At 42.4% G+C, this 26,131-nt stretch overlaps 1 protein-coding gene across 3 annotated transcripts in view; it reads right to left on the reverse strand.

The window, feature by feature from the left end:
* The window catches only part of LOC124154678 (roundabout homolog 2-like), a 541,903-nt gene that overhangs the window by 64,179 nt on the left and 451,593 nt on the right, over positions 1–26,131 (reverse strand). For all 3 annotated transcript variants that reach the window (XM_046528550.1, XM_046528549.1, XM_046528548.1), the window contains exon 2: positions 19,389–19,697. In XM_046528550.1, coding sequence (XP_046384506.1) covers positions 19,389–19,697 — 309 coding nt within the window. The remainder of the gene's footprint in view (positions 1–19,388; positions 19,698–26,131) is intronic.

Below are 26,131 nucleotides of genomic sequence, written 5' to 3' on the forward strand. Positions count from 1 at the left end.
CATGCAGATGCGACTGGAGTATCCAAGGCCAGGGGCGCAGCTAGGAATTGAGGCTAGGGGGGGGGGGGGTTTCAGGCGCAATTAATAGACTGGGGTGCCTGGGGGTGTGGTATACCCGACAGGGTAAGCGGTAGGTGCGGGGACCCTCCCCAAGAAAAAAAGTTAAGATAAATGTTTCAAAATGTTGAGTTTTACGGCCTTCTGAGGAATATTTTGTTAATACTCCCACTATTCTATCAGCAATATTAATCCAATTAAGTAAAATAGATTAAACTTAAAATTTCTCTGAGCTCTGGGGGGGATTTTATCCCCCAAAATCCCCCCTTTGCTGCGCCACCGTCCAAGACACATTGTTCACACAATTTTTAAAGGTGAAACTGCTACCTTTTTAACGAAATATTTTTTTTCAGGACATCTAAAATAAGCTATAAAACTTTAACACAATCACAATAGTTGCCATCTTTGTCAAATCCACTGCTACTCCTACCCGTGTGCAGATACTTACTCAAGAGCAAGCATTGGGAATAAATGAATCGCTACGTGCGCACTCTCCGCTGCGGTCATTTTTGAAAACGATGAAAAGGTGCGTGCCCTATAAAGTCGTAACATGAATCACTCCAGGTGCCCCCCCCCCCCCTCAATGAAAACTCCAAGATTAGGAAACAGAGGCCCTTATCAAAGACCGCGCGAACGCAGCAAAGAGGGACCTACGATGGAAATTAAAATGGGACGAGGGAAAGCGATATGGCGGAAGAAAGATGGCGGCGACGGGAGGGACGAAACGGCGACAATAAATAGTGCGGCAGAAACATTTGCCGGTCTGCAGCGAAACGATGTCTCCGGCAGATATGATGAAATCTCGAATGCAAGCGCTCTACAGAGGGGAGCGTTTCTGACGAATGAATTAAGATGGCGCCCCGATGCACGACAGGAGACCTTCTGAGCAAATGATTGCCCCGTATCAGGTAATTTATGACGCAGAAATAAAAACGAACTACGGCAATCGACTTGATCATTTATAGCACTGTGGATATCGACCAATACTGACGATGAGCTGACGAAAAACAAGCTCTCAAATTACGAGAAGAATATGAGTGTGCTTACAAAGTCGTGATTTCTGTGAATTGATATCAGCTTCATGTCCTCGCTTCTGACTCCCAAACCGCTGCACCGTGAAATAAACGTGAAATTTGGCACGTAAGAGTGTATTTTCGCGTTGAAGGCTTCGGTAGCATTTATTTTATCGCGTTTAAGAGTTTGGTACTTTGAATTAAGAGAAGGGGCGGGTAATCTTTCGGAGTGGGAGAGCTGAATAATTGCATTTTCCAATTATTTCAATTGCTTTTCTTTTACTCTTCGTACTTGTCTGAAAAATCATGCTTCAAGCAGATAAATCTCGCATTTTTATTTTTCTTACACATACAACAACGCCATATTTCCATTTCCAGCTAATGATGATAATTAGAAGCCATTGAAATATCATTCGATTTTCATTGGAATTGAGTTTAGTACCGAAAGTTTAAATGAATGATACTCATGTTTATATACTTTATCGTATTTTTATTCGTTGCAATTTCTTAAACAATGGTTAGAGAGTAAATATTCCCAAATTCGCTCAAAAAAAAGACGTAGGTACAATTGTGAAAATTAGGTATAGTAAAATTTTGCCTGTATAAGCAAAAAGACCCCATTTAATAAATATCCATCTAAAACATTTTTGCCACTTTCAGATTTCAACAATTTAAGGCGCGCGTCGATCACAAACATTGCAATAAACTATGGAATTAATATAAATACATAGTCAGAGAAATTCCATAATTTTTGCCTCATCCGTCAGATAATTAACAATTGCATTGAACCAGCCATTAATCATATTCAATTTACTTATTTCCACCGAAATACCATTTCAACAATACAATGAAAAAGACACTTGAACGCAGAATATATTATAACTCGATTAAAGTAATTTATTAAAATTGGAAAAACTTAAGAGCGACACGGAGAACATCATATCAAATCCTTAATATATTTCTAGATCCCACGGAAATGATAAAATAACACATATTTTTGGGTCCCGCTTCAAACGTCCTCCTCATATTTTCGCCCGATGGTCTCGTATGCTAATGTGTTCTAACGATTTGATCGCCGGTGATTTGATACGGGTAATTTGACGTGGGATATTTTTTACAAATGGATAGGTAAGGGAAGTCGTTTTACTGATCACAGCAATGAAGCACTTTAATGAATACTAGGTGAGCCAATGCACAACTTATTCTCTATTATTTTCTGTTGACGGCCGTAGTCCTAACACCCTCCGCCAAGCGCCTAAAGAGGTGCATTCCGGCGCACTTTGCAGATGTAGACAAATTCTCCGCCAGGGACGTGTTCGAATAGCCCCGAATCAATCGAGAAATCATGGCGCTCAGGCTAATGAGCGTAATTACAAAAATAAATAACGTGGAAAGACGAGAGGAGATCGGATTGGAAATGAGGGATCGTAAACGGATCGTTGGAGAGGGCCTTGTCGCGGGCGCTGGAGCACGCTCCTTAGGTGACAGCTGAAGGCTGCGATGCGCGAGAAGTGCCTAATCGTGAAACGGTTGCCTTTGTGCCGTAGATGGCACGCATAAAACGAGTCGTGAAATTCTCTGCGGGCACTTAAAAACGAGGGGGAGGACGAAGAGGCCATTTTAACGGCCAAATCAAATTATCGGCGATCAAGTCGTTAGAACACATTAGCATACGAGACCATCGGGCGAAAATATGAGGAGAGAGTTTGAAGCGGGACACATGCAAAGAGCAAAGAACAGATGAATGTAACGAAGGATGCAAGCGAGGAGGTTAGGAAGCATAAGCATGGCCGCAAATGACAACGACGATCAACGACTTGGAGGGAAACTTCCCGATAGGAAGAGAATTGGCCTTTGCTGCACGAGAACATCACCATGAACATGGCTGTAAACTGGAACGCGAGTCGGAAACATCGTAAAAGTACGAATGGATAAGCACTTAATTTTCCCAATTTTCAATGAAAATATTAGGAAACCTCTCCAGAATAAATAAATGTTCAACAATTTAGACTTCTTATTGCCCAAATTTGAAAGTTGACCGTTTTCCCCTAGCTAGCCATAATCATCGTTTTTGTTTATGATTTTTTTTAACGGCCGTAATTTCATGAAAAAAATTTCTTAGAAAATTTAAAGAAGCCAATTTGTACATCGCTCATGTCTAATGATCTATATTATAAATATATCGTTTCTAGAAATACGTCAGATGGTGTCCCAGCAATAGGGTAGTTTCCTTCATCAAAGAAAACGAAAGGCATTGATTGCGATTCGTTACCCACCATTAGTGTATTCATATAATACAAAATTATTTGGTTTTAGAAATACCGGTTTAGACGAATGGCAATGGTCAATTTTATCCTCATTTGAAAAAAGCCAGATTGGCGCCCATGCAATGCCACTCCACGTGACGTCACAGGGACCTAGTTTCTATACGAGTAGATAGGAGTTTTACGTCGTCTGAGATTACCAATGCATGCATGAGGCACAGAGCTCAGGGAAACATGTCTTAATAATCACCAATTAAAACTGGCTAAGGTCGGAAAGTTTCCTTCGTTTGATAGGGTAATAATAATCCTTATTTAAGCCAAGCGCTACCAGCTAGCAGGGTACTCTGCTACCTGCTAGCATCCAGCGTCGTATCAGCGCTGAAGGCCTCGCCCCAAGGTCACCTCACTTGCGGCAGCGGGAACCAGAACGACGTCACACGGAGTTTTCCTGGCATTGATACTTAGCCGTCGCGTTTTCGCGCGCTTGAAATTTTTCACTTTTCATTTAATCGCGAAAAATAGAAATCGTCATTTAAAAATCTAAAAGCGTGAAATACGTACTCCAGGAGTAATAATCTTTCGATTTAGGCAATAAAAAAATAATAGGAAACCACTATTACCGTATGCATTTGAGTGGAATAGCCATAGAAAAATTAGGGTCGTCATAAAGGAGATAATATGACGATTAATAAAAAATGAGTCGTTTGAACAAGATGAAAAAAGAAGTGACGGGTATTTTACCGCGAGGAGTTGATACGACATGAGTACCTACCATTATTTCAATCTAGTTCACAGAGCTTCGTCCCCAAGCAAGCAAGTAATGCATGTACGTAGTAGATACAATCAACTATTCCAACGGCACGACAAATAAAATGCAACCGATTTTAAATACACAAAATAATTTAAGTGCTACATCGTATTTGCCTCGTAATGTTATGAGTACCTATTAGTGGCATTCCGATGTAGCTGTCACAGTAAATAGTTTATAATAAATAGAAACAAATGGCGATATTAGTCGGGAACTAGATAGGAGAATCTATTTCATCTACCTTTTTTAACATTCGGACATATAGATCGCTATTTAGAGACTGAAAAAAATCTTCCGCACAAGAAAAAAATTAAAGTTTAAACAATCCGCAATGAAAATGAGAGAAAATTCCCTTTATAGTCTGTAAAATGTATAAAAATTGGAAAAAAATTGCTCGGCTAAAAAACAGGAGTTAACGGCGCACACAAAAAATGCCGAAGCTCTCGCTCTGTCTTCTCTCTCTCTTCAGTATCCATTGGAGAGAGCATCTCCTTATGTTGAGTCCCTTTTGAGAAAGAAGATAGATAAAGAAAAGGAATTACAGGAGACAGATTAAACATTCCCAGCGGAAGAAAGCCAAGGACCAACTCGTGGCGATAAGATCACAAGGCTGCTTTACAAATTATGCAAATGGAAGACGAAATTTCCTGACGAGCAGAAAGAAAGGTCTATCGCGCCGTCGATGCGGTAGCCGGATTAAAAATGTCATTATCTCATCAACGATATTCTCCGTTTCCGTAAATGGAAGAGCAAAAGAATGGGGACATTTATTTAATTTTCAATTACAGAGGTAATGGCTGCAGATTGCAGCGTGGGATGTGAGGAACCAATTATGCAAATCGCCACGACTAACAATGGCGGCGCACAATGACTTAGCCTGAGTTTAAGACAGGGTGAGCGCATCGAGGAGACATTACAAACACAAATCCTGGGCTCAGCGGAATGTAAAGAAGAGAATGGGAGATGGCAGCACAGGTGGATGATGCCCGCCGCTCCGTTAGGGAGCGTAATCTCTGAATGCTATCGTGGCGAACACAATTAACAAGAAATATTAAGAGGCACAGCCTTGAAGACGCTAGGACTCGACAACCGTGTTGCGGGATTCGTGCCGTGTTCTCGTGATGAACCGTGTTCTTCGGTTGAAAAAATGAACTAGAGGTCGTAATTGGCAGTTGTCACCGCAGCAAATTGAATACGCGTCTCCGTTACTCGTAATAAAAGAATTCGTGCAGCAAAATTAATTAAATGGATGCGCACTTTCCCGAGTGATGGAACGCAAAAAGAAGTTGTCACAGGCTCCAAGTGAAATCGAAGCGGAGTCCCACAAGGAAGCGTCCTCGACCCACATTTTGCTCTGATCGGACGGCGCTGTCATCCATCGCGAAATTAATGATAATTCTGACTTTGAAATTACATCATGAGATTTAAGCAACGTTCATGCGTGGAGCCAAGAACTTAATCAGAACAAATGCACGGGAGTATACACCCACATGTAGACACTACAAACAACGGTATTATCGCACTACTAAATTGTCACATGATATATTTTTGTACGGTTTAGTTTTTATCGGTGCGTTGGTCATCTTGTTTTCACAATGAGTTGCCTATAACATTTTTTTTTGACGATCACGTTGATTTAAAAAATGATTTTCTTCCAAAATGCGAATGCCTGCTTCATATCGTACGCCAAGTATTCACTTTATGGAATGCGATTCCTACCTTAGTTCTCATTGTATATGCTCATATGAGGTCCCAGATTATACGATGATTTGTAAACAGATAACTACATGCGTTAAATATGGAATAAATATTTCCTTCTCTCCCGATCATGGATGATACGTCCTCAGTTGTCTCTCGCCTCCTCCTTCGCACACTATTCACGCAAGCGGTGACATTTCCAAGTAGCCGAGGGGGTCGGCTCAATTCAGCCCTATAACACACGCAGTGGGAACAAGGAAGCATCATGCCATGAGGGGCAAAATGACGCCGTTTCCTTCTGAAGACGCAAATATTCGTTGAGAAAATTGAGCATTCAATTCGGCCGATGAGAATAAGGCGCTTGGGAAACGCGAGTGTGAGGGATCTCTTCACCCTCAACATTCAGGGATGAATCCATGCGTGGCACAGCTGTTAATTTTTATGAGGAATCGCCGGAAAATGCCAGGCTCCGTGTTACTCCCTTCATAGCATGTAACGACAATTTCCCAAGGGGACACTCGAGGCTCTTGTTAAAGCAAAGAAAGAGAAAGGGAAAATTGTTTTCTTGTGCTTGGTAGACGGATCCCATGGGCTGGCTACATCGGAGCAGAATCATATAATAAATGATCACTACCAAAACCATCCGCGGGTCATTATGACCGTCTCTAAGCCTTTGTCATCACGTAACTACGGGCGCACGGAAAGCGTTATTCTGCTGTTAAACGGCATTAGGCTGGGTGCAGCGAGAGACTCGGAGGCTTCGCGCAAGGCTAGATCTCTCGAGCAATTAAGAAAATATGTCTTTCAAATCGCGACGGAGAAGATCAACCCAAAGCCTTCCTATGTTTCTAGGGTGGACGGAAATGATAAACTAAGAGAGATATTTTTCCGAATGAATGAATGTGTAGGAATTCGTTTCTCTCAGAACAATAAATTACTTTAATAAATACATGGTGGAACTTCCCCACACCATTTCCTTCTTTTTGTGTACGGCTACAGTCTTGACACCCCCCGCCATACCCCAGACACGTCTTGCGAGTTAGTATGTAGATGTAATTAATAATAAGTACTTCACCCCAAGTTAATCAACAGAAATTCCTAATGCACACAAAAAATCTGTGAATTAGCGGAACACGCGTTATCAACAATGCATACATTTGATTTTTATCTCAGGTAGTTGAAAGTGAACTTAAAGCACAAGAAGGACTTTTAAAAGAACTGTTGGTAAGAACCCACAATAAAAATGCACGAAGCAAACGAGGTGACATCTGTAACTTCAGTTCTCTTTACAGCGGATTAATTTTATTGTATTTTTATAACTATATTGCTAATTTTTTCTGGTATGTTCATCATAATTTATCAACAGTTTATAATACTATTTTTATGAATACTTCAACATTTATATAGCCATTCTGCCTTTATTCACGAAACTTTTGAGCAGAAGTTTTAATAGATAATGTTTGGTCGCAGAAATGCCACGATTTCAATACAAAAAAACCGATTTTAAGGCAAGGAGAATGGTAGATATATATTATTTCGTCTCCTGTTCTTTAAATAGTGAGTTTTTTCAAGACTTATTAATTAATTGTTAGCCTTAACTATGATTTTGTGATCATTCAGGTTAATGTGAATTCGCCACACATGATTATATTTCCTGTGCATCGTTTTTGTACTGTTTGGCTAGTTGAGATGGCGAATCACGTCGCCGAAACGTCGCCTTTGCTCCGAATGATAAACATATCTCCTCGACTAAAACTTCAAAACGAGTCAACGGAATTGTAAATAAAAATGGCAGATCATCATCGTCAGAAATCAACAATCCGAAGTTTGCTTATACGCAGCTCTTTTGATAAGTGACTACAATTACAGTGTCGTACTGCATATTTACAACGTTTGCGTGGACCACTTTCCGACAGCGTCTCGCCCACCCCCGTGCAAAGAGAAAGGGGGTTGGAGCGGAGTAGTCAAGGGGGGTGAGTGCGCCACAACCACATCCGCTCGAGTGAGCGTCTCTGTCTTGGGGGAGGGGGGTGAAATAATTCCCTCCTTCCAGTGACGTCGCGACGGATTCCCCCCCCATTCTTCATTACCTTACGATAATTCACGCGGAGCTGAGGCGCCGACGACACACGAACGCAGAGAGAGAGAGGGAGGGAGGAGGAGAGTTTTTCGGGGGGACTGGTCGCGGCTTCTCTATTGCCACTCCTCGAATCGAATGAACGTCGTAAGTGATTGGGGGGCAGTGGATAGGGTCAGGGGCGCAGCCAGGAATTAAGGCTGGGGGGGGGGGGGTGATTTAGTTGCAACTAATACCGGGGTGTGTTGGTATGGAATACCCACCAGGATAAGCGGTAGGTGCGATCTTCTATATTATTTCTTCTGTATAGATACCTTTTTCTCAATTTATACGCAACCAAACTCTACAAATGAGGTACCAAAATGCACAGAATTTATCAGAGGACATGCGACGGCATATCTTACTTCCTAAATATTGCTATTGTTTCCTAAAATTGGTTTTAAATAATTAAAAAGAAAAAAAAACAAAACAAAAACCGGTAAATATTCCTGAAGTTAACGGCGCACAAACTGATGCATTTGTTCATTTTCAACAATGTCTCGCATTCTTTAAATAACTTTTATCAAAATGCGGCTGATTCCACATTCAATTCTCCTGTTGACACGTAAGTATGAGTCATCGTGTGCGTTTAATAGAGGATAGTGTAATTACTCCCAATGTTGTGTTTAAAGAGGTCCTCTGACCTCAATTTGTACATGAACATTCCAGTTAAATTTGTACATAAGACCCTGCCTTTTTTTCTAAATTTAAAATTAGAAACGCGCCTATCCCTCTGTGGACTTGCATTGAAAAGAGCGGGGGAAGCCCGCTGGGAGCTGGCGCATCACGCTCGTATTAATATGTTTTGGCATTAATGATCAAGAAATATAGCGTATAAATACGCCTTAAATATAATACTGGAATACCCGATAGCCGACTAAGTTCAGATTCACTGAACGATTGGAAAACGACGTGGATATGTTGATGCGGTTAAGAAGTTAGCTCCGGAGAAGAGAGCACTGCCATGATAAGAAACAGCAATGCCTACCTTATATGCTCCACTTTGGCTGTGGAGTATAGTTCTGCAAAATGAATGATAGATGGCGTCCAGTCCACGTAACTTTTTTCTATGAACGCCCCGAAGCCGCGATGCTAATTTTTTTAAATTAGAAACGCGCCTATTCCTCTGTGGATCTGCATTGAAAAGAGCGGGGGAAGCCCGCTGGGAGCGGGCGCAGCACGCTCGTATTAATAAATTGCGGATATTCTATTTGTAATATCAATCCAATTAAGTAAAATGGAATACACTTAAATATTTCTTTGAGCTCTGGGGAGGGGGGTTTAACCCCCAAAATCCCACCCTCGCTGCGCCACTGGACAGGGTTATCTTTCTGTAAACGGCTGGTTTCCTAACACCCCCGCCATTCCCCATGCACTGAGCTGCACTAGTTCACGGGGTCAAGTGGCGTGGGCGGGCTGTGCATTGGCCAATAGCATGAGCAGTGGCATTATATATACACTTTCCTTCACCCTTCGTGGAATAATTGCCATGAAAATTAGGGCACCTGGATCGACACTGACCACTGGACGAACCCGTAAAACACCGTGCACGCCACGTGACCCACTGAACAAATGACTTCTACATCTCCAGAGCTACAACCCTACAAGCCATGTGCAACGGGGTATGGCGGGGGTGTCAAGACACCAGCCGTTTTTTTTTCAAAAGAAGAAACGTATTAGGTAAGTATGTAGCCCATCTCTAGGTATAACTACATTAACTTCTGATTTATAGGAAACATTGGCGACAAATTAGAGTCAAGGCTCAGGGGGATGTAAAAAATATTAACCCCAATCGGACACCATCATTAACGGACACCACCATCATGACATGATTATTCCGAAGAACTAACGGCAGACTATGGCACATAATCAATTGAATTTAAGTCGAGGACTTCTTTCGCTGCCTCAATGTCTTTTCCGGAGTTAACTTTTCTTTCCATATTATCACCGTTTTATTTTAGAGATATTATTCAACCCGGTAAGTATGTCTTCTTCCACGATTCACGGCTCGATTTAACAAAACACGGAATAATAGCGCATGAAACAATTGACTGGTTGCGCATTCCGAAAATTTCACGCAGGTTCGACATCGAGCGTACCTCATGCTGATTATCTCTTTCAAGGCGCCGCGGCGCGCCGTGTGAATTTTTTATAAGAACACCGCCCGCCATAGACCATTGTGCACTGGAATCTCATGCTGACGGTGTCACGCTAATATTTCCATTAACCGGCGTTTAGAATCCAGGTGCTTTACAATTTGCCTAAACGACGAAGAGAGGTTGGGGGATGGATGGCAGAGTGATTAGTGTTGCTGAGTGGAAGGAATGAAATAAAAATGAATGAGGAAAGAGAGGGAGAGAGAGGATGTCGCCGTCACGGACGTGTGCTCCGACACGGACCGTCGCGTCCGAGTATTTTTAAAATATATACGGGCGAGTTTCCGCACTAAAAAAAAACAAATGAGAATAGCGCAGCTGAGGGAGCAGCGCCAACCTTTGAGGGGTGGGGTCTTCCGCACACTACATCTCGAGCACACCAGCGCCACGGAACAGATGAAGACTAAAAAAAGTAGGTGCTTCCTCCGAATATGAAATATGGTCGTTAACCAATTCATTTCACGATCGATCCTGGCAGTTTGAATCACTGACAGACCCGAATTTTCCCCTTTTTATATCCCTTCTCGAGCATTTCGCGGCGAAAAATCGACGACCCTTTCGCAGATGAGTTGGTGATGTCACGAATTAATGGCGAGCTGGTCACCACGTCTCGGCTGCGCGTTGGCCTCTTGAACTGGCCGTGCGTGGATTTTCCGACTAAGTTCCACCACAGCAGTCGGCTAAAACAAAATGAAATTGCACGAAAAAACATCAGATTAAATACAATTTGGAACTTACAAAGAGCTTCGCTTGATGTCGCGCTTTTAGCGACCAATTATCGTATTTATACTTTCCGATCGGGAGCAACGATAAGCGCTTACTTTTGTTCTAAAAGCTACTGAAAAAATTAGGATCACTAAAACACGGCAATTCGACGCAAGGCTCTTGTGTTCCGCGAATAGGACGGTGTTGATCGTAATGGGAATTATGGAAGCATTAATTGTGGAGCAAGAAACACTCATTTTTAATTCAAGAACCAATTAAAAACTCTTCCATCGCCACCAGCATATAATTACCAACGAAATATTTTTCGCGGGGAAGACAAAATTATTCGCCTATCTAAATTTCCACCATATGACGAAATTACTCCGACATAGTTTGCATTTAAAACAGGCGGTAATGGGAAGTTACAGATAAAAATCATGAGAGCAAAACCTATAAAAAATGAGAGACTCTTATCCAATATCCGAAGGCCTTTACCTGGTAAATATCGAAAGTACCGAACAGCGATAAAAAAATTATCCAGGACAATAGTTAACACGGTAGAGCATAAATCCTGTCCTTTGGTTCCAGCGTAAGCTCTCATCACAATCTCTTGATCTTTCAAACGAAACATAATAGTGAAGCAAACGTTGAAATACTGCCACGTGACGGCCGCTTCCTCTGTTTCCCTGCAAACTGCCTAATTAGGCGCGTGCTGGGACACCAGCCGTAGGCAAAAAAAGGAAAAGGCAGGATTGATTAGACGACAGAACTAGTATTAGTGTATTAGTTTGACTATAATGTCATCGACGGAAAAACGAATTTCCACTTCTATTCTTCGCTAAAACTTTAGCAAACACCTATCCTTTTCAAAATATATCTCTCTCATTTCATTTTTTTTGCTGGACTGCCGAAAATATGAGCGAAGTTCAGAGATGATGTTCCATAATCTGAATTGAAATATATCTATTGTTAATCGTCCAAGCAATCTAAACGCCAAACGCGTACCCTCCGAGTGTTTAACAGCTCACAGACTATTTCCAGTATATCGCTTGTTGAAGTTTTTGAGGAATCGCGCCGCTTTAATCGAAGTCGATGCTGTTTCGAAAGTTCCCCGTTAGGTACTTGACACTCGGGAAGAGGTGAGAAGCAATCAAACGCAAAGGCGGCTAACAGGCCTGTTTCCGTCTCTGACCGCCGCTCGGGCTAATGGCGCCTCTTAACAGCTACCTCTAATCGCTCACATAAACGACGGGTGAATACCAGTTTAACGCATTTGCATGAGATATTCATTGGAATAAGGAAGGCGCGCGGGGAGTCGTAAAGCTGTCTCCACTGGAGGAGAGATCAAACGAGAAAAGTCCTTTTGCAAGAGGGCGAAACGTTTCCTTTTTACACGGGTCGGCTCCTTTGTGGAGAGCAAATGGCGCGGATTCCAATGGGGTCGAGACTATAAATATGGCGGCGGGGAATTTCACGGAAATAGTACGTGAGAGACACGTGCCATCCAAAGAAACGCACGCACGGCGTCACGGAGACACATGTAGCCACTGTGCACGGATTCGTGCATGCGACGATAGAAAGAGAGCTAAGGAGACGCACTAACATGAAGGATAAAAGGGAGAGTGATTTTTAATGAAGATACTAACGGCATATATAGTCCGGAGAGAGAATGTATTTCTTTAACTCAATGTGCGTGTGAAGACACTTATCGGAAGATCATTCGATCAATTAGCGTCTTTGATATTCGATAGTTTCGAATAATATTCCGAATAGAGAATCTGAATATTCGAGGACAAACTATTTGTAAAAATTTTCAACGCTCAACACAATAAGAATAAAAATAGTATTGGATTTCATTGTCGAAATCATTATTAATTAATATTATCACTAGTTGTCCAGGAAATATGACTAATATGATTTCAGGGGAAGAAAAAAACGATTTCTCAGCTAAAATTACGATTCCGAGTCATATACGATGGGCGAAGGAAATTCGATTGAAAGAATTTGAAAATTCATTCACTCAGTTCAAGCGAAAAAAAGTCCCACTTCTCGTTAATGAGTGAAAATACTTAAAAAAACGAAATATGAAACCGAATCCAATGCTTAGCACAAGAGCCACCAGAAAGGGCACTCAATGGCCAATGAAGGCCCATTGTGACTAATTAAATAGCATGGCATAATAACCATATGCTTGCAAGAGCACACTTTTTATGGCTACCGGATGAATAGTGTAACACTGTACATAAGTCAAACAGACAGAAATTACTCTTTATTATTATATTTATTGATTAATATCGTGTGGCCGATAACGCGATTTCGAATTAAATTGACACGTAAGGGATTAAAGTAAAACGTAAACTTGCCGTTCATATTATTTCCAAACTGCACGCGATCGAACCACATACATGTCACGGAGTACGTCATATTAGAACCTCACGACGTTTTTAGGCTGTCCTACAGAAACGATACAGCAAGAGAGATATTTTGCCGAAAGGAAAGGTACTCGAACTCTAATTACGTCACCAACTCATGAAGAGCGGTAATTTTGCGTTTCTTTATTTTTGACTTCAATGAGGAAACGCGTGAATGAGGATGTCACATTTTTCGCTTCGTCTTACCTCCTCCCGCTGCCTACCGAATGCTGTAATTTGCAAAAACGACTGGGATAGGAAAGAAATCGCTTTTCGCCGCGACAAATAAAGGGCTTTGACAAATGACAGGTGGGGTTCAGTGCACTCCAACACTCGCCTTCTGGAACAGCAGGCGTGTCCTATCGAGGCGGTACGCAAGTGCGCGAATTGGAGCGGGTCATCGATTCTGTTTCCGAGGACCAAGGGGTCAAGCGACTTGCAGTGCCCATCGCCCGTTTGGAAGGGCGCTGCCGTTGATGCCGAGGCTAATTCTCGCACATCAAAGAGTTTTCGGCACGACCAACCCTTCTCAGTTCAGCAGCTTCCCGCTAACTGCGCTGCTGCGGCCACGGTGGTGATGTGAAAATACAGCGCGTGACTCACGATACATCCCCAAGCGACGGAGTGAAAATGAAAGAGGCGAAAAAAAAAGAAACAGACAACGATCGCAAACAATAAAACGGCTACACTAACTGTAACTGACTGACTCGTTGTACAAGAAAAAATACTGAATATATCCGTAATTAAACTCTAAGCGTTTTTACTGAGTCTCGTGCCATTTCCTGTGATTATTATTTTTTTCGGAGATTACACGATTGGAATTTTCTACTTCTGTTTGACCCACGTTAAGGATATTTGAGAGAATAAATAATAATTGCCGGAGATCGAACCACGGACCTTTCAGATCACTACGCCAGCCATGTTCCTGATTTCCCATTTAAGGTATTTGTAACCCTGAAAGCCAAAGGTCCGTGGTTCGATTTCCTGTGAAGAGAATTTTTGCTTATGGCAATTGCTGTGAACTTATACCATTTCACTTGATCGAGACAAAGCAAGATATTTAGTTTGTGGAGAAAAATGCATACCTCGCGCTCTTATTCGCTGACTCATCGGTCGCTTCAAGAATTAATATGCTGTCTTTCATCCCGACATTTTCACAGCTTACAGAGTGAACCCTGGTCAACATTTTTCTCATTGAGAATTTCACATAAGCGTATTCCAGGGTGCATTTTGATAACATTTGAAAAACATGAAAATGTGAAAAGGCTGTACTCTATATATCGAGGATATAGCGCCAATAATGAGGTAGTCATAGAAACAGACGAAAACAGTTCGAGAGAGAGGGAGAGGAACGCGCGTTTTCTGGAGCACCAATTCTGCCGTTCGGTTTTTTGAAGAAACTGCACGCCGGTTCAGCTACGATAAAAAACGCCGGTGCACCGAAGTAGCGGTTCTCAATGGTCACGATGTTTTCGTCTATCTTACTTTCCCTGCAAACATGTTTACACATTCAGAGGAGTTTTGCTTTCTGACACAGAGCGTTGAATAGTAACCGATGCTACCATGTTGAATAAAAACTTTTGGACTATGTCGCCGCGTCAATTTTTGGTGGCCCCAACGTTTCCCGACCGATGCTGGTCGCTTTCTCAAGGGATTCTTTTCTCGAGGAAAGGGATTTCTCAAGAGCAGAGTCCCTTGAGAAAGCGACCAGCATCGGTGGGGAAACGCTGGGGCCACCCAAAAATTGACGCGGCGACATAGCCCAAAAGTTTTTATTCTACGTGACGAGTACCCACGAAAGTTTTAACGAAGATTCTACCATACTGGGAAAAATTAAAATAAAGCACTGAATTTATCTTTGGAATGGTGTACTTCCCTCTAAGTTAGCATAATTAGTTACAACAATTTCAATGGATATCATCAATATTTGGAGATTTAAAAACACCAATTAAAAAAATGCTAGTCAGATTGTGGTGGACGGAGCGAGAATTTGAAAACTCTCTCCGGGTATAGCATTTTAGATCACCGGTCCAATCATCCAACGGCCTCCAACCAACGACATCAGCTTCCGCGACATACCTCAAATACGCTTATACAGGGTTTATAGTCTCGACGAAGGCTTACGCCCAAAAAGTGAAGAGAAAAAAACGGAGCACCGCTGGCGAAAAAGTTTTTTTCAGTGAACCGGATCAGGTTTCATTTCGTGAATCGCCCATCCCCACTGATGCGTTCTTTAAGTTGATTGCTCAATGAATATTTTCGGCTGCCGAGTTCCACGATGGAAGGTTCGACCTTTCCTAATTTTCTCGTGCGAGTTCGGACTAATTTGCTTGTGCTTATTAATAGAGGCGAAAGGTGGCGTTGGGGTGATTGTAAGGCACGGCGCGCCGTCAAAATGACGGACCGACCAATCTTTCATCATTATCTTCATCAGAAATTACTTTATCACGCCTTGTTTCCCCGATGGCGAGATTCCAAAACGGCGAAGGTCATGATAGTAGATGTGGACTGGTCGAGACGCGAGCCATTGCATTCTTCGGTGTGTGATCGACTGATCAACGGAATCACTCCGGAAAACGATAGTCTTTTTTTCCCGCTCGAAACCGGAGCCGTCGGTCGATCATTCGCGACAGAAGTCGGCCGGTGGTCATTCGCGATGTAATTCTAACATTATTCAAACAATTTACCAAAAAGAATTGGAAAAAATATTATAAAATATTTATGAAAAAAATAATTAATATAAAAATTAATAAAAAATAAACAACAAAAAATAATAAAAATAAATAGTTATAATTTAATAACATCGATTGATACCAATGTGATGGCTATCAAAAAGCCAATTTTCGTGTTGTAAATATTAGTTTTATGTTTCTATTTCACACAGACAACACATACACCCACAACAGTACACGTACGCCATTTTTTAATTAACTCATCGTTAACTGGCTGGTTGGGGTGAGCCTAGGCTCACCGGTACAGCAAGAAATCGCGCCTTCGGCTAAAAAAGGCTTGTTCTAATTTTTATTCCTCAGTGTCTCTTAGATTTCGCGTAATTTGGCACTTTGAATAATATCGGTCGCCATTAATATCGATCTCGACCGCATACGCTTACGACTGTCGTGATTGACATAGGGAGTGACCGACAATACGCGAAAGACTCACTCAAGTGAATGGTGAACGGTGGTCGACATCCCTGAAACGACGGACACACTGCGGATAGAGTGTGCTCATGGCTGCATTCAAACCCCCCCCCCTCCCCTCAATCCAATGGCCAGAGGGGGTTGCCCAAGTGGAGGCTCTGACGGGCAGGTAATTTCGGGGGGGGGGGGGGGGGTGAAATGAGAGAGAGAGCCTCTATTATCCTCATTCCCTCTCCTCCCTTCCCCTCCAAAAGTTCCATTCCGAGTCAATCGAAGCGTGCCCCCCTGGCTAATTAGGGTTCTTAGCGGCCGCCAAGGAGAGAAATTTCGGGTTAGTGAAATGTAACTCAAAGGGACTTATTAAGTTGTGTGGGCAGGGTGGGATGGGGGGGAGTCGGGGGGGGGGGGGGCGAACAAGGTACACAACACTCTTTCATTTGGACTGCGAAGGCATGCTTCTAATGGCAGAATTCTATATGCATTGTCGCTCGCCTCATTTTAAGCGCCCAATAAATTTTATTTAAAATATTTATCCGATGTGGAAAGGATTAGTATTATTTAAGTCGGAATTTTACCCAGAAAATAAAAAACAAGGTTCGCCGCTTCCAATAGTACCCTTATGGTAGAATCCGATAAACATAAACAATTATCTATGTATTACATATGATATTAAATAAATACGCTTTTTTGAGCCATCGGTAACGACGTGATAACTATAACATTGCTCTGTTAGTTTTGATAATGACGGTATAAACGTCGAAACTAGTTGACAGTTAAAATAAAAGTTTGTGGAACAGTACTGGGTTTTGTTTCACCATTAACATTTCATCGTTCCACCAAGTAACGCCCAAATCAGTTGATTTTATTAGTACACAGAAGTTAGCGGTACAAACTACATATTAGCAACCCAAATGGCATTAGGCAAGAAAATGTTCACAGTAAGGACGAACACGAAAAGAGGCATAATAATTCCTAACAGATGACGATCGAAATGCTGCCTGCGCATCGCGGGTGTTGATGGGGTGTGGTGGAATGGTACCCCCCTCCCCCCTCCGTTTGGTTGGAGGATTGAAACGAAGAAAGGTTTCTGTGGAAACAATTGTTGGCCCCAATGGAACCACCACAGAGGGTGCCACCCAACCCCTCATCTCTTCTCCATCGAAAGGCTCCGCTCGCGAATGGCTCCACACCGATGCTCCGTTTATTAGTGATTAGGGCCCTTTGGATCCCATTGTTAGCAATTGAGAAAGTTCATCACTGAGGGGCGGATATTATAAATCGAGAATTTTCTCTCCTTTGGCAATTCCTGATGCGTCTGAATGAATTTGTTTGAATGAAATGGTTCTTCATCTTAAGATGATAATTGACTAGTTTGCCCAGTAATACTTAATGGACACCATCTTAATTCAGGGAGAGTGGATGACAGCTGTTATGCCCATCAGGTTTCTTGGCTCTCTCAAGCGTAAGATAGTGGTCTCCGGGGTACCGATTCACTCAAGGACTCCTTTTACTTGTTTACGAAACACGTCAATTTTAATAAATGTAGTCAAATTATTGCTTTCATTAATCCGAGAAATGATTATTCTTGAAATTGGTCTAAAAGGAGCATTATCACAAACCATTATCTCTTTATCCATATCTCTTTATCACTTATCATGATCAATAGCTCTCGCCAAATAGCTGCCTATACTCACAATTGACACGAGGTAACATTTTCATAGATTTTTTTTGACGTACGCGGATATCCTCCTTCCCAATTGGGTATTCTAATTTAAGATACAAAAGGAGTGGTTGGTCTAATATTTAAAAACCAGCTTTTCTCCAATCTGTCCATTACGCCTTTCATTTCTATCTTGAGGTTCCAATGCTTTTCTGCGCTTTTTTCGCGACCGATTATTCGCGATATGGGAGTTCGCTGTCCGTCGCTTAAAAGAAGAATTTCAAAAGTACCTTTGGCTCTCCTCAACTAAATCGCTTTGAGTACACTTTGGTCCTTACGTACGACTAACTTCTGCTGCTAAAATATTTTTCTGATACGCCAATCATGCTGAAAAATGTTCTGTACATGTTAATATTAGACAATAAAGCGATCCTAGTAACATAGAAAAAAAATGATCGAATGGAATTTCATCAATCATGATGAGGAAGAGAAGCCAGATGGAACAAATTAATCGTCTAATAGAACAGGACACGAAGAAAAATGAAAGTAGCGGAAGAGAAATGAGCGGTGGTGGGGGGCCCTCTTACTTAATAATCTGCTCGTCGAACCCGCTCATCTCGGAATCTTTGAAACTGAAACAATTGACTAGAGATTTTGTGCACAGAGAGACAAGCAATAGAGTGAACAAACGCCGATTAGCGATCCATACCTTTCTCGGAGTGAGGGGTAAGGGTTTCTCTTAAAATAACCCCAGAAATTGAGAGAGGACCAAATTTTAAGAAAAAAAAATAATATGACGTTTTTTTTTTGATAAATCAGTACTATTTGAGTCATTTCCGACACAAAACAGAATTTTTAAGGAAATAAAATCACGTTTTCAAACGGTTTTTTTTCAGTAGCTCAAAAACTACGTTTATTATCAAAACAAGGCTAATAAAATAAATCGTAGCCGATAAAACAACATAGAGAATCGTTTCCAGCGGAATTGCATACGTGAAATTTAATGTGAGATGTGATTGGAGCAAGGGAACTTGATTTTATTTGGTGAATACCCGAATCGATGCATTCGACGTCAAAGGATTGCGGAATAATGACTCGGAAGTGATTCGTACTATTTAATGTGGCGAGATACTAGCGTGCATATCTAGGGAAACGAGGCTAGTTCCATTCCCTGGGCAACCTTCGAGGATTTTCTTTTGTCCGTCGCACACTCCCGGGGTTCGAACCCGGGATACCTCGATCAGCAGCCAACCCGCACTGCCACCCACCACGCGCATGCGTCATCCGAGATAGGCTTGGACCATATGAACTACAATGCGTGGTTTAAATGGTCCAAGGTGATAGGGATGGGTGTACTCACCGGCAACTTGCAGCGTGGCGTTGCGCGATCGAGCGGATCCGGCGTGGTTGCGCGCGACGCACCAGTAGACGCCGGCGTCGGATTCCTTCTTGGAGTGCGCGACACGCAGGAAGAAGAGGGAGCCGGCCGGGAGCAGCACCCGATGCGATTTGGGGTCGGCGGGTGCCGTGCGCACCAGCTCCCCTCCGCGGTACCACTCCACCCTCGGCTCCGGGCGACCCTCCGCCTTGCAGTTCAAGGTCACCGGTTCGTTCCTCGCCACCACCATGTCCGACGGGTGCTCCGTGATGCGAGGCGATCGAAACTGACCTGTAACAACAGAGAGATCAACCAATGAGATAAAACCAACGACAAGGCATATACATGCATACATAAATGAATTTGGCAACGCGTCAGTCAGTCAGTCATTCTGTATCCATTTTGCACCTATTCATCCAAAATTTTTTGTGCTAGAGAAATGAGGCTGCGGGCGTTTTATGTTGATTAAATGTCTTCATGCTTTGGTCATAGATTCAGAATTGTAGCAGTTGATGGATAACAGAAGAACGCAAAAGCGCGTTTATAGTGTGATGGAAGAGACTTTTAATAGGCCATTACTTTCTTCTCTGTTGAAAAGACGGTGCAACAAAATTTTAAGTCGAGGCAAAGAAAAGATGAGCAAGATTGAAGACTGCTTTCAACTGACGTAGCTGCTGTGGTACCGCATGGCGAATGGCTTCGCTGGTGTTGCATCAAGGTGGAGATGTTGTACAAGAGCTCAATCCAATCCAAGAATGTTTTGCACGAATGTTGGCGCGCAATTTATGACTGCGGCAGTAATTGCTGACTGCATCTGAACATGCATGCATTTGAACTGCTTTTCGTATTTTGCCAACTGACTTACATTTCAGCGTTTCCCTGCCATTCAAATATCTTTGTAAATTTAGCAAGTGTTTGCTTCGTACAATTGGGAACGAAATTCAGCATGCGACACTTGGGTGCACTGAAGAAATCAAGGCACGCCATTGACATTCATAATAATACCATATTATTTAGGATTTCTTTTCGTGCTCCGAAACAGGTGATTTATTGCCTTAACTTCCTTGGACGTTTCGAAACACGACTTGCTTTCCATTTACAAGGCGCGATTACCTCACCGTGTAATATTCCACACTAAACCGAATTGACCGTTAGTAAATCGGGCTCAACAATGAGGCTTACGTGTCGCCTCATTGGTAGATTATAGTAATTTGCCTATTAATTTTGCTCTCTTCTTTCCTTTTGTGCTGAATGCAATTTACTATAGGATTTACTTATGTGCTGTGTGCAAGTATAGCTCACATGAAGGCCAGAGCCACGATTGAAAAGAAGATAGCAGGGAAGAAATTCCAAATATTATTCAGGAAACACTAAAGTCGCATAATACTGCATCAAATATATATTCATGCATCGTTGGAGGAGTGACTACCAACGGCCGCGGCTCCATGTGACTGGTGGAACTCATCTAGCGGGTAAAAAAACTAGGGAGACAAATTACCCAGGGTTAGGAATTATATTTGACCATCTCAAATTTCAACAAATCTTTTCCATTATCCGGGTCCTCGTTACACTGACAATTAGTCACTTTCCGAAAACTGGATCACTTATGTAAAAATATGTACAACTCATACGCGCCGCAATAAGTGCCAAAGGGAGGAGAGACGCCAATGAATGTTTGCACCGCAAACTCGCCCACCTTTTTCACCCTCATTTCAACGAAATGTTTTGCCATGAAGATAAAACGAAATGTATTAAAAGCGGATGTGAGGGGGCATTTAAGTATTCGCGGAAAACTGACAGAGGCTTTTAACTTAACTTATGAATAAGTTATTCTTCCACCAAATTATGCTCGGAGAAACTCTCTACGTCAATTAACGACTAAGATTAATGTTTTTTACAAATCATGGAGATTTTCATTTCGAAAGCGTTTTAAAGATTCAGAATTGAAGTATTTATTCTGTCCGTCTCGACGTGTGGCGGCTTTCGCATTCCAGGACGGGCAGTAGCAGCGAAAAAATATAATTTTGTATATCTATGTCTTGCAATCATCTCAGATAACTTAAAACACGAGAAAACATTTCATTCCATAATTACCGTGGGAAAGAATTCCTTGATGGTGGCGTCGTATGACCGTATCCTGGAACATGATGCTTAATAGCGTCGAGCGCATTAAACAGGATTAAACAAAGGTGAGAAAGATGCCAAAGATATCGTGACGATCTTGCGGCTTCCGTTGAACTTTTTTTTTCTCGAGAGAGAATGGCTGTGCAGAACGAATTCGGTATCTCTTGGACGGAACATGATTTCGATCGAGAGCTCGACCGAAACGCGAGAGCGGTCGCAACAATCAAGGGAGCAGCATTAGTTTAATTGGCCACTTCCACGCCGCAAGATAAAATGGCCTCCCTATCAACAATGAGGCCGACGCCATTTCATTTCAGGCTATTGTCCCCGTTGGGGTGGGGGGTCCGATTTTAAGAGGTAGAAGAGAAATGGCATTTCCAAGAGCCCACCGCGGCGGAAGCGCACGAAAGGCCGGAGAAAGCATCTCCAAGACAATTAACGAAACCTCCGACCGCTGCACGGACATGTAACTGGTCATAACCTTCGAGTAAGGATAAAAGTAGGGGGCGGGTGATGTCACAGCATTGGTCCCAACCGTCTCCATGGTAACGTGGTATTTCGTCACGTGACTTACGTAAGTTTGCGGCATGTTGCACCCCTGCTGTGCATTTTGGTGCATTCAAGAAAAATCATTCAAGGAAAGCGCAGTGACCTGTCATAGGTGATTCAAGTTAAAAATATAGTAACATCTTGTATTGTATTTTGATGTGTGCTTAATTTTCACTCTTGGGATCATCGATGAATATATTTCCCCGGTCACGTGATACATACCCTGTTGGGTGCACGTGTTGGTGTACAAGATGGTGTTAATTACTCCCCGTCTAAATACCATGATGTGAATGATAGCAACCCTTGTTTTTCATCGGATTCCCAAGATCATTCCGGCCGATCGGGAGTGGCCTGATTGTTGTGACTGTTGATAGTTACAACTCAAAGGTTTTTGTTATTAACTCACATTCACCCTGATGACGGTAGACGAGTCGTTCGTGAAAACGCTGGCGATATATGGATCCGTTGAAAGCGGTGATAAAATAGCGAGAAGATTACACGTAGAGAAATGGTGGGCTGCAGTATGCGAACTAATCTGAGGATTGTAATTATATGACGAATGAATGAGTGGATGAGAATAATTTGAATGCGATGGGCATACTGCCATCTTCACGCAAATAAATTAACTTTTAGTCCGAATGCACCGGAGATGAAGGGGAAAGCGCAACATGTCCTGATGGTGAGGAAAACACACTCGGGGCCGCAGCAAAAGGAAACAAAACAATCCTTTCCATTGCGAATCGATTTCCAGCTTCGAGTATTTGTTTTTTTTTCCTCAGATGAAAAGGATATATGGATCTGCACAATAGATTTATATTTTTTTTCATTCGGCATACTAATACCCTCATCTACCCAAGCGAAGCAAACAAATTGCGCATCTAGCCATCTTGAGAAGTCCTTCCAGAATTGCGCTCCATTTTAATACACGGGTAATCACTCTCCTTTGTTTTTTTTCTCAGCTCATAAATTTCGGATGAGATTGCGACTTGGACGACACATAACTTGGATAAAATGCGAATGTTATTTTTCCTCACAATACACTCACCAATCTTTCAATTGAGTTATTAGCATTTTCCCATGCATTGGATTCGGCCATGTTTTGACGACCTTTGAGCCTGGCTCCTACTGCCTCCATACGAAGTGCATTGCGACCACCAACCCATTTTTTATATTTCAGTCTCGTATAGGCACAATATTATCGCACACGTCAATAATGAATTGCAATAGGTAGCAGTGACAATTGGTGACGCGACGCGACGTGAAAACAGCGCGCGGTGTTCGTGACGGGATAATCAGGTTGGAAAAAAAAGAAGCGGAGGAGGCGAAAACCTCACAAGTAGGTAACGAGCAAGGCAATAAAATTATTTCTCCCTAATTAAGTGACGGCCACACATTCGCTCGAGAGCGAGAGAGAGAGGCCATAAAAAAAGGGGAGGGTTCCCCCCATTCCATTCCACACCCTCCGCCATTTTGTTTTTACGGCTCTCGCTGTTTCAGTGCTCAGTCTAGAAAGGAAGGAGCTCGATTGGAAGGGGTTTAACCTCGTCTCGCCCCTCCATTCTTAAAGACGTCCGTTCCTTTTTGGCTTTGTTTCTCCAGCGTCCAGATTCACTCCCCCTCCATCTTGCGATTCTTTGCTCTTTTCGTGAATACGACAGCGCAATATGAGTGCTGCAGTGGATTAGCCTCCTCTTCATCATTTCCACTCGAAATGTGAACAAGATCATTCGATGACACCGCGGCATATCACACTGATGCATCAATGTTCTCGAGAACGCGGTCTACTGTGAAGTGTTTATACACGAATATTACAAAAGAGTATTCACAAGTAGGCCTCTAAATGTGTTGTCACCCACCGTGCATTTAAATGGGTTTACAAAAGTCGCCACCCGCGTCGCTGACGGACAAAGTGATCCGAATTTCATGGAAAAATAAGGTATAATTAGGGGTGTTAATCCAAATTTATTTACAAGATGATGTGATCTATCAAATTCAAAAAAGCTCAATGTTATTCCTCCTAATTGCAAACATTATACCGCCAAATATTGGATAAAAAGTGAATCGCATTGCACTCATCACCTCACCGCGGACATTTTTGAAAGCCGATTAAAACGCGACCGAAGTGGGAACAGAAATCAGCCTTCTATGGGATGGAACAGGGCCTCCTCTATGCAGTCTTCTTGTGTTTATTATTTATCGCCAAGGCAACTTGAGCACAGAGCTCCAAGTGGCGAAACAATCAATCACGCTTGAAGAAATGCATATGGCAACAAGCGACGGCCAAAATCGAAACTACGTAATACACAATTCCGATATTATCGCGGAAACTGTAAAAGTTATTGTATAAATTTGAGGCCTCATACTTAAACGGTATCAACACTTAATTCCCGCACGGACAAGGGGCAATCGACCAATTTAATTCTCTCCTCGAATAGTTCGATATACGATGATCAATTCATCAATGCTTCCGCAGAGGAAATTTCCCATGGCAGCACATGAGTTCTCGTCATAACAAAACTTGGACACATTGAGCAAAAGTGCGTTAGTTCCTTGAGCCGTTTCGAGCATTTCTGGTTTGATTCTCATCCTAGCCCACGCCTGAATATCGCAAAACTAAGTCTTTATTATGGATGCTCCGCCGCCGTGAGTGCAAAGCAGAACTGAATTGAAGTGCATGCAATGCGAGACGAAGAGATTCGTGTCCACTGAGGGAAGCACGACTCGCGACGCAATGCGATGCTCTCTTTTTCTCTACAGTGGGCGAGAAGAAAGTCACGAGAAGAGCCGGAATTGGAGAGTAGCACTTTACTTGGCGGAAACATGGACGCCAAGGAAGGAGGACGAGAAAAGACACTGGAGGCATTCGAGATGTGGGTATGGTGATGAATGGAGAGGGTGAGGAACGACGAAGTGCTGGAGATGGTGGGTGAGGACAGGCAGCTTTTAGATGAGATACGGAGGAGACACAAGGTATTGATGAATGGAGTACTTAGTGTGGATGGGACGCTGAAAACAGTGTTGGAGGGTAGAATGTTGGGTAAACGAGGGAGGGGAAGGAAGAGAATAGGATTTTTAGATGGGATGACAGGGAGTGGGCAATATTACGATTTGGAAGAGGACCGGTTTTAAATGCATAAAAATTGCATCCGAACAAATGGTGAGGCGAGAGTTTCAAATTTGAGATGAAGGAAAAGGCGGAGCTCGGTGTATTACGGAGGTACACTTACCTAGAAAATTTCACGGAGACAGCATTAAGATTAATGCGAGCAGTAAGTCAACAAAAGAGAGCCATCTAGCGGGAGTGATATGGCATCTTGAGCAAAATAACTGGCTTTAAATCATTCATAATGAGAGGAGAACGTAAAACCACAATAAAAAATACGAAGTTTTTTTTTATCGCTTGTCAAGTTTTAAATCCCGAGGAAATTTTAATCCGAGGGTATTATCTTGGCGAAGGACTCGATTGTCTCGGCTACCTGATGATCAGCGATGCGAATGAATTATTTCCACCGATAACTAACCCCGAACTCTCGGTCGTAAAAATTATTATCTGCGCAATAAATGCCAAATAAATTAATTCGTATCTCAGCGGCCATAACGATGAGTTGCTGAATGAAAATATCACGGAACAAAATGCCTCTTTCTCATGCACCAGAAGGAACACTAATATTATTCTTGGTTAAATATGGGCGCAGAAATTAGTCCATCGTGAATGAGCCCACCGTACGTATGAGAAAACTAAACAACGCAATCAGCGCGTGCACTGACATACACCTATGATACTCATGCGGTGTAAGTAATGAAATGAAAATAAAATCGATCAAATGAAAGAAATAGAAATGAAAGGAGATATACGTTTCCTGCACATCACCAGAAACTCATTCTTATTTCAAACATTTCTTTTAGCTGGCTGGCGCAAATACTATAAAGTGTTCCTCTTCCTTGGATACGCTCTCATAAGAGCTCGTTGCTACGCTGGATCAACTCGCATGACAATACACGGTGAATGTCAGGAAAATATATCGCCAAGAGTGGAGTTCCTGTTTTCCAAG

Source organism: Ischnura elegans, chromosome 2, assembly GCF_921293095.1.
Source record: "Ischnura elegans chromosome 2, ioIscEleg1.1, whole genome shotgun sequence".
Lineage (NCBI taxonomy): Eukaryota > Metazoa > Arthropoda > Insecta > Odonata > Coenagrionidae > Ischnura > Ischnura elegans.